Consider the following 14640-nt stretch of genomic DNA (forward strand, 5'->3'; position numbering starts at 1 on the left):
CTGTACTTCATCTCACATACTTTGGACATGTTATCAGAGAAACCAGTTCCTGGAGAAGGATACCATGCTTGGTAAAGTAGAGGGTTAGCAAAAAAGAGGGAGACCCTCAATGAGATGGATTGACACAGTGGCTACCATAATGGGTTCAAACAAAGCAACGATTATGAGGATGGCCCAGGGCCGGGCAGTATTTCATTCTGTTGTACATGGGGTTGCAATGAGTTAGAACCGACTTGACATCACCTAACAACAACAACAAACTATTTTGCTTAAAAGGACTCTTCCTTTTTGAATTGATGATGATAGTGATAGATATTTTTTGGTGTCCTTCAGTAGCAAAATTAAAAAAATGATAACCCTATGGGAATTCCCAAAATACTTTTGACATTTTTCTGATCCATTAAAGCTAAAAGTGTATGAACCAATGCTCTAGCATAAAAAAACATGATCTAGGAGAGAAAGTATGTCTGTCTGTGAGGCAGCCAGTTTGTGGGTACCTTAGTGGGAGGCTATAGGACAGTAGAGAGACAATACAGATGGAAAGCAGCTTCCCTGATTTCTGGGAGTCAGAAGCAGAGATTGCAAACACAGCTGTGCCTTTTTTTCTCTGGGCCGTGGCTTGTTCACTGGTACTATAAGGAACTTGGTCCAGACAACCTCCAACGTGCCTTCCTGCTCTAATACCCTTTGGTTTGTGATTTTTCGGTAACCTCCGAAAAGGCTGAAGCTCGCAGTGGAGATGTCCTTAGGTATTTGTCATTCCATTCTCTCTGCAGACCCTGTCCTACAACAAATACAACCTCAAACCCCAATCAAGTGAGAAGCAGGCAAAAGAGATCCTGATCCGCCGCCAGAACACCTTACGGGAGAGCGTGAGGAAAGGCTGCAGCCTGCCGTGGGGAAAGCCGGTACTGGTTGGGGCTATTGACTGGAGTCATTCCTTCCCTTAGTAAACGTTTACCACCTGATAACTGGGTTTGTCCCTGGACAAGGCCTCCTCAGGTGAACTACCACTGATATTAAAAATACATAAATAACACCTGGTTGCCGGAGAAACACAAAAGTCAGAGGGTGCAGGACACCAATGCAATGTCCTTCTCTCATTCTGTGGGTCTTGCCCCTAGGAACCTGAGGCATCTGCACATGGGGTACGTGGCAATGCGCTGCCCTCCAGAATGGGACGCACTTGCTGGGTTGTGTGTTGGGGACAGATACCATGGTGTCCAGACTAAACGTTCCAGGGAAATGTCCATGGACCAGCATCTATAGCTCTAGGAGGTTCATTTGTCTCCCAGGAAGATATAGGGAGAGAAACTTGGGCCTTTTCTCATTTCACACACTGTGTGCCTCAACTCTTCCTATTTAAGGCCATATCAACCAATATTACTGGGACTTCTAGGTGAACGTTGAGTGTGGAGCAGACCTTAATCTTGTCTGGGCTCTGGGAGCATCTTTCAGAGATTCATAATGGTCTATTCTATTATGAAAGGGAAAGGAAATACACTTTGAAGGCTGAAACACTGCAAACCAGTAACTCAAACAGAATACCTGAGTATAGGTCAGGGCCCTTTACTTTATTTGCCATGCTTTCAACTGTAGTAACTAATTCTGCCTTTTATTTCCACTTGTTACCCACAGGCTGACACCAAAAACATCCGCTACCTCTCCTTTCCTTACAGCAATCCTCAGTCAGCAAGAAGAGATGCAAAAGTTACTGAATTCACAGGTAATCGTCATGCTTCTTCTTTCTCTTAGAGTAGGGCTCGGTAACTTTTGCCTATAGGGTCCGATCATGACTATTTTATGGTTTGCAGACCAAAAGGCAAAATCACAGACGGTATATAGTTGATTGTTGTTGTTGTTAGGCGCCATCGAGTCGGTTCCAATTCATAGCAACCCTATGCACAACAGAACGAAACACTGCCCAGTCCTGCTCCATCCTCACAATTGTTGTTATACTTGAGCCCATTGTTGCAGCCACTGTGTCAATCTATCCTGTTGAGGGTCTTCCTCTTTTTTGCTGACCCTTTACTTTACCAAGCATGATGTCCTTCTCCAGGGACTGATCCCTCCTAATAACATGTCCAAAGTATATGAGACGTAGCCTCGTCATTATTGCTGCCAAGGAGCATTCTGGTTGTGCTTCTTCCAAGACAGATTTGTCCACTCTTTTGGCAGTCCATGGTACATTCAATATTCTTCATCAACACCACAATTTAAAGGTATCAATTCTTTTTCAGTCTTCCTTATTCACTGCTGTTGAGTCAATTCTGACTCATAGCGACCCTACAGGGCAGAGTAGAACTGCCCCATAGGGTTTCCAAAGCCATAAATCTTTTTTTGTGTATGTGTGCTTTAGGTGAAAGTTTACAGAGCGAAGTAGCTTCTCACTAAACAATTGATACACGAATTGTTTTGTGACATTGGTTACCAACCCGGGGATGTGTCAACACTCTCCCCTTCTCCACCCCAGTTTCCTTGTTTCCATTCATCCAGTTTTCCTGACTTTTCCTGCCTTCTCGTCTTTGCTTTTGGGCTGTTGTACTCGTTTAACCTTGTATACATGATTGAACTAGGGAGTATGTTTGTCACGTGTGTTGTTTTTGGCCCTATAGATTGTTTTTGGCCCTATAGACCAGTCTAATCTGTGGCTGAAGGGTGAACCTATGGAATGACTTTGGTACTGAGTTAAAAGTGTGTCTGGGGGCCACACTCTTGTGGTTTCTCCAGTCTCTGTCAGACCAGCAAGTCTGCTCTTTTGTGTGTGTGTGTGAATTTGAATTTTATTCTACATTTTTCTTCTGCTGTGTCTGGGACCCTCTATTGTGACCCCTATCCAAGTAGTCAGTGGTGGTAGCCGGGCACCATCTAGTTCTTCTGGGCTCACTCTGGCGGAGGTTTTAGTAGTTGTGGTCCGTTTGTCCTTTGGACTAATCTTTCTCTTACACCTTTGTTTTTCTTCATTCTCTCTTGCTCCAGCTGGGGTGGGACCAGTAGATGCATCTTAGATGGCCACTCACAGGCTTTTAAGACCCCAGATGCTACTCACTAAAGTAGGATGTAGAACATTTTCTTTATAAACTATGTTATGCCAGTTGAGCTAGATGTCCCCCAAGACCATGGTACCTAACCCTCAGGCCAGTAACTCGGTCCCTCAGGGAGTCTGGATGCATCTATGAAGCTTCTAGGACTTGGCCCAAGGTCACAAATCTTTATAGAAGCCAACTGCCACATCTTTTTCCTGCAGAGTGGCTGATGGGTTCAAATCGCTGACCTTTTGGTTAGCAGCTGAGCACTTTAACCACTGCACCATCAGGGCTCTCTCTCTCTCTGTATATATAAAATATACGATGTTATCTATTTTAATCTTCCTAATTTTTTGAGACTTAAAATTATGCTGGAAATTCAAGTAAACTAAACATGTAGAATTAAATCTTTGAAGACTAAATGTAATTTTACTTTAAAATAAAGCTTTATTTTTTCTGATTTAAAAATATACTTGATGTAAGATAAAAATCAATTAGTAGGGGAAAAGTATAAAAAGGAAAGTTAAAAGCACTTAACACCACAACGCCCAGATATAGTCACTATGAAACACTTTGGTGAGCATCTGTCTATAATTCTTGATAGCATTCCCACCCCTACCTAGCAGACACTCTCAGAAGCACAGGCATCATATTATACATAGAATTGTAGCATACTCACTGTTTTGTAATTTTTCTAAATTGCCTATTTCACTCAACAGTGTGTTGTGGACGTATTTTCATGTCAATAAATATGAAACTAGTAATCGTTGTTGTTGTTAGTTGTTGCTGAGTTGGCAACTCAACAGAACGTTGCCGGATCCTGTGCTGTCTCCATGACTAATAGTCAGCTATATAGAAGCACCATAACTTATTTAGCTAATTCCTTATTAATAAATATTTAAGGTATTTTCAATTTTTAATAAATATAAAGCAATAATATCAATAATCATCCTAGATAACTTGTGATTGATCAAAAAAAACCAAACCCAGTGCCGTCGAGTCGATTCCAAGCTATGAGTTGGGATTGATAGCTACACTAATAACCAAATATATTATCCTGGAAGTGAAATTTTTAGGTTAAAAATTATATATATTTAATTTTTTACATATGTTACTAAAATGGCTTCCCAAAAGATCGTGTCAATAATTTATCCTCACACCTACAGTCTGTGAGAATTTCCATTTTCCATCACTGGGTTGTTTAAACATTTTATAATAATTTATGATATGATAGTATATAACTTATATACCATATTTAATTTTCACGTGAATCTCCTTGATTTTTAGTGAGCTTAAACATATTTTTATATTATTATAGGCATCTGTATTTCTTTTTGGGAATTTTCTGGTTTTGCCTCAGTTCATGTTTTTTTTTTCTATTCGATTGTTGGTTTTCTCAAAGTTAGTTTGAAGAGTCTTGTGTGTTATAACAAGACTATCACCCATTGTCTCTTATTTGTTGCAAATGAATTTTCCTCAAGTTTCACATTTATCTTTTAGTTTTTATACATCTTTTGCCATTCAGAAGTTTTCATTATGATTGAATCGTCACAGAATAATTGAAAATAATTCATCTATATTAATGGGCTAATTTTCACATTTAAATTTCAGTACATCTGAAGTTTATCTTTGTGTAAGGATTAAGATAGAAATACACTTCCAATGTTTTTTTTCCCCAAAATGGCTATGCTGCCATCCCGATGCCATCTTTCTCCGAGGTGAAATGCCACCTTTGTTGTACAAAGTCCTTTATCCTGGAGATATTTTTGGACTCTCAATTCTATTTCATAAATCTAGTCATCTATTCCCAGAACACACTCTTATAACCAATTTTATTTTATGTTATCAAAGAAGTATTCCACAAACGAAAGCAAACAGAGTTCAAAAAGCAATAGGTATCAGGGATGTAATAGATTTGTTTATTTACTTTTAACCTGGTGCTGCTTATGTTGTTTGAGTGCATAAAAAACAAGAAGTCCTCACAGTTATTTCTTAAGAAATGGAAACCAGTATCCCATGGCTACAATAGCAGGTGATGACCACAGACAGGCTTCATTTGAGCACTAATGTATACGTCTTCAATAAAACATTAACGAATAAAATTCAGCGGATCATTAAAGAAATAACATATCATTACAAAATGGAATTTATTCCAGTGAGGTGAGAATTGTTTAATATTTGGAAATGTCTTTACATTGTTCATCAGATTAATAGGACAAAGGATATAAATCCTATTGTTTCAATAGATACTCCAAAGGAGATCTCACTCATGCTTTCAGTAAAAGTCATAAAATACCAGGTGAAAATACATAGCACCTATCTAAAAAATAATAATAATAAAACTACTTCTCTGGGCTGTAGTTTCCCCTCTGTACAGGGAATGGCATTGGTACTGACCACTACAATGATATTGTCCTGTGACAAAGGAAGTCAGTGCACAGGAAGCTGCTAGAACAGTGCCTGGAACCAAGTATATGCACAGTAAATGTTAGCCATTATTATTATTACTCTTGAAGGACATAAAAAGAGACTTGAATGAATACATGGGTAGATATAGGTGTCCTTGGAAAGAAAGACAAATCAAAACTCATAACCGCCCTATAGGAGAGAGCAGAACTGCCCCATAGGGATTCCAATGAGTGGCTGATGGGTTCAAACTGCCAACCTTTTGGTTGGCAGCTGAGCTCTTAACCACTGTGCAACCAGCGCTCTAGAAAGTTAAGACACCAGTGTGAAAATGTTGGTTCTATAGGAATTAATTTAGACATGGTATACTTTTTTTTTTTTTTTATACATTCCTAAAGTCCTAATTAAATCGTTTTTCTTTCAAATTGGATCAATTGATTCTAAATTTCCTCTGGGTAAGCAAAGAAAGAGTGTTTAGATTAGAAATCTGAGGAAAAAAAGTAATGAAGTGGTACCTGCTTTACCAGTTATCCTAAATAAGTTTTCGATAATTAAAATGATAATCAGGGTTAGACTGAGACAGTCTTGGCAAAGTTGTACAAATTCATCTTCTTTCCATACCTGAGGTCTTTCTGCAGCAGAGGAGCGAGGAAGTGGCTGCGGGGAGGTTGGGGGTGCTCTAGGGGAGAACACCAAGGGCTATGGCCCTCCAAACAGGCAGCCCTGGCTAAACAAGCTGTGATTTGGAGAGAGGTTTTTCCTTCCTATCTCTCCCTTGACTCCCAGGGTCAGAACATTCCTTGCTCTTGACAGAGAAATGCATGGAGCCCGCCCAAGGCTCTTTTGCATCTTGGTAGCGCTGTAAGTAAAGCTTTGAAACATCTCCTGTGCCCTAGGGCTGCCTTCAAACCCCTGTGGAGAGAGAAGGGGAAAGGGCTATACTTGGAGTTCTGGGTCTCTAAACAGTTTATGTTGTAGGCGGTAGTTAACATTCACCTTCTTATATTCTGTGTTGAGAAAGGCCCTCAATGAGATGACTTGACACAGTGGCTGCAACAATGGGCTCAAGCATAACAACGATCGTGAGGATGGTGCAGGACTGGGCAGTGTCTTGTTCTATTGTACACAGGGTCGCTGTTAGTCAGAAGTAACTCCAAGGCACCTAACAACAACAACATATTCAGCTTTGCCCTACCTTGAGCAGAAAACACTTGTCCTGTTTCTTTTCCTTCTGTCATTAAGGCAGAAAATAGAAGAAGAGATATTCAGATTTTGCTGCAAACGGCTGCGTTGATCTATCCCTAGAACTGCACTGCCTGGGGTGTTCATGTGAAGGAGAGTTAAGCAAAGAAGGACAAAGCACAGTCCCCACCCTTCATTCTTTCCTTTGGCTTTCCAGCCAAATCCTTGTTCACATTTTGGGCAGATATAGTGACTGGAGTTGACTGGAAACTTGAGAGTCACCTGCCCAAGCATTTTTCTTCCTAGTGCTTGGAACCCACTATAAAGTAACCCAAAAGGGGGTCAGGAAACCATGGCTAGAGTCCGTCCACCAACGGGGAGCTTATTTCTTCAAATGGGATGGTCAGGAACCAGGAGCTGGAGTTAGACAGGGAGTGAGAGAAGGGATAGGCTCTTGGGTACAGAGCTTTGAGACAGAGTTTTCCTTAGGTAGTATTCCAAGCACCAAAAAAACAAGAAGAACTCTGATCTCAGGCCAAAATTATAGGGCACAAATGAAAGGACAGTAATAAAAACACAAACAAAGACACTGACTAATGTCATTTTCTTTACTCAAAGGAGTTGCTTCCCTTCACCCTCACCCCTCAACTTCCAAGTTACCTTCTAAGGATAGAGAATTTGGTTACATTTTTTAAAATGCTTTTAAACAGAATATTTTAAGATTTTCTGGTGTCCCATATCCTAAACACATTTTAAGTATAAACCTTTGGGTATATTAGTTCTAGCTGTGTGTGTGTGTGTGTGTGTGTGTGTGTGTGTGTGTGTGTGTGTGTGTTGGAGGAGTAAACCCAGTGCTGTCAAGTTGATTCCAACTCATAGAGACCCTGTAGGACAGAGTAGAACTGCCCCATAGGATTTCCAAGGCTGTAATCTCCATGGAAGCAGACTGCTTGGTGGAATCGAACCGCCCACCTTTGGGTTAGCATTCAAGTGCTTTAACCGTTGTGCCACAAAAGTGGGAAAAGGAAAACTACTTTCAGGTTTACATGTAAATATTTTAGAATATCTAAATTCTCAGGAGATTATTTGAAGGGGAACTAAATTTATAAGATTAAAATTTGAGGAAATGTGAATAAATGAAATTTGTGGAATATATTCCGTGGAAGATATGTACACATTGACATGAAGGAAAGACAATGTCATATGAATGATTTAGGTATGTAGAAGGTAACCCGAGAGGACATTACATAAAGGCCTGGTGGCTTTACTCCGCTCCTTTATGAACCCTCGGGTCGTTGTTGTTGGCTGCCATCCAGTCAGCTCCCAACTCATGATGACCCTGTGCTTATCCAAATGGAATGCTGCCCTGCCCTTAACTGGTTGCAGATCAGAAGACCATTGTGATCCATCACGTTTTCACTGGCTGATTTTCAGAAGTAGATCACCATACCTGCCTCCCTAGTTCATCTCAGTCAGGAAGCCCTGTGGCAACCTGCTCAGCATCATAGTAACTCACAACCTCCACTGATGGATAGGTGGTGGCTGTATATGAGGTGCATCAGCCAGGAATCAAACCCAGGTCTTCCTCAGGGAAGGCCAGAGTTCTACCAATGAACCACCACTGCCCGCAAGTAACCTCATAACCACCCATAAGGAGAGGGCTACAACCTGGTGATAAAGAACACTGCTTGGGAGCTAGACAGGCTCTGCTCAAATTTCAGTTCTGTCTCTACCAGGTACGTGATATTGAAAAACAACTTCACTTTGTGAAAACTCAGAAACCCTGGTGGCATAGTGGTTAAGTGCTACAGCTGCTAACCAAAAGGTCAGCAGTTCGAATCCACCAGGCACTCTTTGGAAACTCTATGGGGCGGTTCTACTCTGTCCTATAGGATCGCTATGAGTCGGATTTGACTCAATGGCAATGAGTTTTTGAGTTTGTGAAAACTCAGCCTCTCTATGAAATGAAGAATGAATTTTACTCATCTCAGGGCCATTATGGAACTAAATGGCCTTTTATATGTAAATTGATGAGGACAATGACAGGCACATAGTAAATTCTCAATAAATGGCAGTTATTATCAGGAGCCCTGGTGGTACAGCGGTCAAACTGCAAAAGGTCAGCAGTTTGAACCCACCAGCCACTTGGCAGGAGGAAGATGTGGCAGCCTGCTTCCGTAAAGATTACAGCCTTGGAAACCGTGTAGAGCACTTCCACTCTATTCTGCAGGTCTCTCTGTGTCAGAATTGACTTAGCAGCAACAGGTTTGATTTCTGGTTTTTAGTATCATTATTAGTGTCATCTTATGCCAGCCACACTGTGATCGCCCACTTACCTCCTCTGCAAAAGCATTTAGTCACTGCTGTTTTGGCTCATAGCTCCCTGCTATGCGTCCCTCTCATCTCTGTTCCTGTAAGATTGGGTACTTCAAGGTGAGAGGGATGAAGCTTAGATGTAATGCTTTTCCTGCTGGTGCAGGGTTAAGAGTTCAGCTGCTAACCAAAAGGTTGTTAGTTCAAATCCCACCAGCTGCTCCTTGGAAACCCTACAGGAGAGTTCAACCCTGTCCTATAGGGTTGCCGTGTGTCAGAATCGACTCGTCAGCAACAAGTTTGGTTTGGTTTGGTTCTGATAACCACTGATGAAAAAACAAACCAAAAGAAAGCCAACCATTTTCATTTAGCAGTACCGTGTAACGTTCAGTTCTGTTGTTGTGTTTTTCTTTAATTGTGTCAGTGATGGTCTTTGAAACACAAAGTATTGTAGGACCTGAGTCTGGGAAAACTGGCCTGATGTACACGTTTCCACGCATTTCCATTTGTTTATCATACTGCACATATAGATTCTGTTTCCACCCTGTTTGGGCAGTGACGTTGGAAAGGAAAAAATCATGAAAAGAAAGTCGACTATAAGAGCTGGAATCTCACAAAGGACTTGGCTTCATTCTGAATTCTTGCCATCTGGTTGTTAAGTCTTAACTCTCTGGTATTATGTGCCTGTCTCTTCTTGTCATTGTTTTTGCAGACGATGACAGCAGTGATTCAGGATCCCCTGCCATCATTTTCAAAGCACACTCTCGAACAGGGTCCCTTCAAGAAAGACAGTTGACACAAGAGACAATCCCAATGAAGAGCTTACACAAAGGACGGAAGCCATTCAACGTTGGCTATCAAAGAAATACAAGCCACGAAGAGCATACTGGCAGAGCCAGAAGGGTGGCTTTAAGGCCCAAGCCCCTCTTTCATGCCGTGGATGAGGAGTATGAATCTGAAGAGGAAAGTGAGGAAGGGGTTTCACCACTCGTGTCCGGATGGTTAGGGGAGCACAGAAGCCATAGGGAACACCACAAGTCCCACAGTCCTTTGCTCCAAAGAAAATAGTTTTATTGTTTACAGGATTGTTTCTGTATTTTTCAAGAGTCCATCTTCCTATTTATATGAAGGGTTGGGTTTACTTTCTTGAGGCTATTAGAATATTTACATAAGAAGGGGACAGGAAGATTCTTCTGAGGACTGGGAGTGAAGTTACAGGCTTTGCCACATTCTTCGCTTGTCAATGAATTCCCAGTGAATGAGAGAAGTGAATCACCCCGGGGATTATTCACTAAGAATTCCTAAGAGCTTTATATCAAGAGCATCTGATCTATATTTTATATTGTGATGCAAGCATGATTTGTTAGTAATTCACATTGAACTAGGTTATGTGCAATTAACAATCAGATTAGGACTAGGAGGGGCTTTAGAAAATCACTGGGCCCATCCCCCTGTGTTTACAGATAAGGACACCTTGCCCAAGGTCACATGGAGACTTGCTGGTTTCATAAGCTGACTATCCTCCCTCCCAAGTGAAGCATTCAGTTCTGATTTTGATATTCAACAGGCAATAACTGTGTTTCTGGAGAGAGGTAAAATAACATTGGATATTTCATCAGTATCGATGACAGATGTGATACAGATTACAGGATTAATCTGGGAACAATGGGCTTGTAGTCTATTTTATAAATGGAATATTTATTTTAAAAATAAACTTTAAAAACAAAACAGCAATAAACAGGCTTTTAATAACAATGACACAAACAACAGATATTTATTAGGTATGCATTTGTAGGGTGTGGTATTTTGCCCTAGGGTTTGAAACTATTTCCCAGTCTAATTTTCCATCCTCTTCATCCCCAAACTTAACTTTAATCCTCACAGGCCAGTTTAAGAACTTTCCTAGACCACTTTATCTTTGCTCCCTTCTTGCCCTCTCTCCTTCCCTCTCTTCTGTCTAGCCACTTGTAGACAAACGTATTTAAAAAGTACTCTTCTTCGTGCTAAATAACTAAGCTATAATAGTCAATCAAAATGTCTTTTATCACTGCACTGCTGACATCTCCATCATCTCCAACTGATTTAATTCTATGCATCTTTGAAGGCAATGATCAAATGCAACCTACTCCATAGACCTTGGTCCACTTAAGTCAGAAGTGAGTACTTCCTCCTTGGAATGTGACCAAGGATTGTGACTACTTTGGACATGCCATAAAACCTGTCTGTGAATTATGGCTATATATGATTATAAATGTGCAGATGTCTACTCCAAGGAGCCCTCATGGTGCAATGGTTAAGACCTCGGCTGCTAAGCGAAAGGTTGGCGGATTACAGCCTAGAAAGCCCAGTGGGGTAGTTCTACTCTGTCACATCGGGTCGCTATGGGTCGAAATTGACTCGACAGAACCTAACAAAAACCACATGCCTGTTTGAGTAGTTCGTGGTCTGAAAGGCAGAGAGGGTGGTTTGTTCATTTTATTTTTTATTCATTTTTCAGAGTATTTCTCATCTTTAGGGTTTACCTCTTTTCTTTTTCTTTAGCTTTTGTCAGATTTTCCACTGATGAGTGGAATTCATCTTCTCTGAGACACTGGTGCCATGCAGTGGAGAGGTGGTAGGATTGACAGAAAAGATTGAAAGTTGACCCTTTCGTTGGTAGAAGCCGTAATGAGGTTGTTTTCCCCATAAGCCATTTGGCCATCTAGACACTGGCCGAGGCTGCACACACCTGGAAAGTGACCATGGAGCCCCTGCCTGAAGAGTGTGGCAGGTAGAGGGAGCTGTGAGACTTGGGGAATCTCTCTGTTTAATCATCCTTCATTTCAGAGCACTCCCTGGGTGGTACAAACAGTTCATAGCTCAGTTGCTATACTCAAAGGTTGGAGGTTCAAGTCCACCCAAAGGTGCCTCAAAAGGAAGGCCTGGAGATCTACTTCCAAAAAAACCAGCCACTGAAAACCCTGTGGGCACAGCTCTACTCTGACACACATGGGGTCACCGTGAGTCGGGGTCCACTTGGCAACAACTGGTTTACTGTTTCAAAATGCAGTGTGATCTGATCTCCATTCCACATTTTCCTTAGCAGCAGTCCTCCCTGGGCATTGGTGGAGCGTGTAGTGGGCACCTTGGAACGCTCTTGGGTACTGGTTTCATGGGATGGATTTTTCTGACAGGCCTCAAGCAGAGCAGCGCAACGGGTTCCTCCTGAGTGTAGAGAAAGCTCCTGGTTCCCTACCTCCCCTCAGGAGGCGATGAAACCATGTGAGGCTGCTAGCCTGGCCTGGCTTCTGTCTACTGAGCAGGCTCTTTCTGCCAGTGTCCCCAGAGATTTTGTCTTTTTATCTTCAAAGTCCAAAAAATCAGATACACAACCCACAAAATCCTAATTTCCTTCCATGAGGTTCCCCCCCTCCACCCTTAGCTTTCTCAGACCCATTTATACTGCAAGCTTGAACGGTTTTGAGTTTTAATAAATTCTGAAGTTGGGTAAAGTAACATTTCTGTTTACTTAGCCTATATGATGATCTTCTACCTTGCGGGGTTTCCACACGTTCTCAAGTGTTTGGGGATATGGTAAGTGTTCTTACTCATCCTCCCCAAGCCTGACAGTGTTCATGACTCTAAAATGCCTGCAAAAAGGGTAGCTGGGAATCTGCTATGAAAAAGTGGAGAATGGGGTTCTGGAAACTTTATTATGCTTCCCTCATAAAGGCCATAGACTTCTGTGCTTCTCATCTTCTTAGAAAAAGCTAAAGGGTCATGGGAGGAAGGATTGGAATCCCCGCCTGCGTTCACTGATAGAGCTGCCATTTGTGTATAAGAAGGAACCACTCTGTGTAAACAGAACTCATGAAATCAGCCTAGGTTGGTGTTTTCAGCCTGCAGGACGCCCCCAGAACCCTTCCTCATCTGTTCAGGTGCCTGTCACCCAGATCACTTAGATTTAAAATCAATATAGTTACTTCAGAGGCCAGGCTCTGAACTCAGACCACTTTTAGCTGTGTGACCTTGGGCAGGTTATTCATCTTCCTCCAGCTGATTTCTTGATTGATAGAGTGATGATATTATCTACCTCGTAGAATGATTGAAGATTAAATAATAGATGTAAAATCCTTAGCTTAGTTTTTGTCTTAGTGTAAGAGTTTGATCACTATTAGCTATTATTATTTAGACTAAATACCTGTCCCCATGAAAGAGGGCATACACTGTTTTAATTTCATGAAGAGACAGAAAGAATTGACACCAGAAACTTATTCTGAGAGATAGTGTGACTGACAGAATAGAGGATACCTGGGACGATGGGGGCAGAAACATTGAAACAAAAATTGGCCAGGATCACAGCTGTGCCTGGACACTTCTCTCGTGATGAGCATTCCGTAGAGAAAGGGGGACTAACTTCCTCTTGGATGTAGAAAAATTCAGCAGGGTTTAATTCCTTGGAATTAGTTGCTATAAGAAGAGACAGTCCTTCCAAAAAAGTGATTCTCATAACGTATAAATATAAGCTAGAGGGATAAGTGTGTATGTGTTTTAAGCATGGAGAAAAAATAATAATAATTTCTAGTATGTTTCATAACCTTCCAAAATTAGCAAACATAAAATATTTTCTAAATAAAGTCAGTGAATATATTGGTGTTTTTGCAAGCATATTTTATCCACAAATAAAACAGATAATTTCTTGCAGTGCTTAATTTTTTTTTCTTGACTAAACTCTGTCAAGTATCTCGTTTCTAACTCCTGCTGAGAAAAGCCAGCAGTGCAGAGAACGCTTCCTTTTAGGACATCAGTCACTGTTAATTGTTAATTGGGCCATAAGCCAAGGGGAATAAAAGAGATGCCTGCATCAGTGCGAGTCAGTCCTGTAATTAGCGATGATGTGTTTTTTCATCTGTGCAAAGCCATTGATTTAATCAACTCGTTTTCTTTCTGAGACTCTAATGAGCTTGCAAGCCAGGGGCACTCAAGTCAGTGCAGTAGCTTGAAAATCAACATTTCCATTGCCCGGCCATGTTCAAGTTAGGGTTTGTTCAACAAAGTAACTGAAAGCATTTTATTGACTAAACCAAGATGGTTACACCAGTTTCCAGGCATGGTAATGCAGATCTTGTAATCGAAATACCAAACCAAACCAAACCTGTTGCTGTTGAGTCGATTCCGACTCACAGTGACCCTACAGGACAGAGTAGAACTGCCCCATAGAGTTTCCAAGGAGCACCTGGTAGCTTTGAACTGCCAAAGTTTTGGTTAAAAGTTGTAGCACTTAACCAGTACACGACCGGGGTTTCCTGAAATCAAAATTGGTGGGTCTAAAATCAGGATACTAACTCTATGCTCTAGGCAATCGATGTGGAATAGAATAGTAATTGCCAGCATTTATAGAGTGCTTTTGCCATATGCCAGGCACTGATATTTCAAATGTTTTATATATACGTGGAGCCCTGGTGGGGCAGTGGTTAAGAGCTACAGCAAGCTACAGCTGCTAACGAAAAGGTCGGCAGTTCGAATCCACCAGCTGCTCCTTGGAGACCCTATGGGGCAGTTCTACACTGTCCTGCAGGGTTGCTATGGGTCAAAATTGACTCGACAGCAATGGGTTTACATACATAGATGCCAGTATGACCCATTTTAAATGAAAGGAAACAAGTTTTGGGAGATGAAGTAACACATCCAACGCCTTCTAAGGAAGAGCTTAGAAAGCACATGGTCGGGTTCA

General features: G+C 41.4%; 1 protein-coding gene across 5 annotated transcripts in view; it reads left to right on the forward strand.

Moving 5' to 3' along the window:
• The window catches only part of SLC9A4 (solute carrier family 9 member A4), a 77948-nt gene extending 63755 nt beyond the window's left edge, over positions 1-14193 (forward strand). For all 5 annotated transcript variants that reach the window (XM_023552610.2, XM_003413729.3, XM_064268573.1 and 2 more), the window contains 3 exons: positions 777-908; positions 1639-1726; positions 9640-14193. In XM_023552610.2, the coding sequence (XP_023408378.1) occupies positions 777-908; positions 1639-1726; positions 9640-9995 (576 nt within the window). In that variant the 3' untranslated portion in view covers positions 9996-14193. The remainder of the gene's footprint in view (positions 1-776; positions 909-1638; positions 1727-9639) is intronic.
• The last annotated feature ends 447 nt before the right edge of the window (positions 14194-14640 follow it).

Source organism: Loxodonta africana, chromosome 15, assembly GCF_030014295.1.
Source record: "Loxodonta africana isolate mLoxAfr1 chromosome 15, mLoxAfr1.hap2, whole genome shotgun sequence".
Classification (NCBI taxonomy): domain Eukaryota; kingdom Metazoa; phylum Chordata; class Mammalia; order Proboscidea; family Elephantidae; genus Loxodonta; species Loxodonta africana.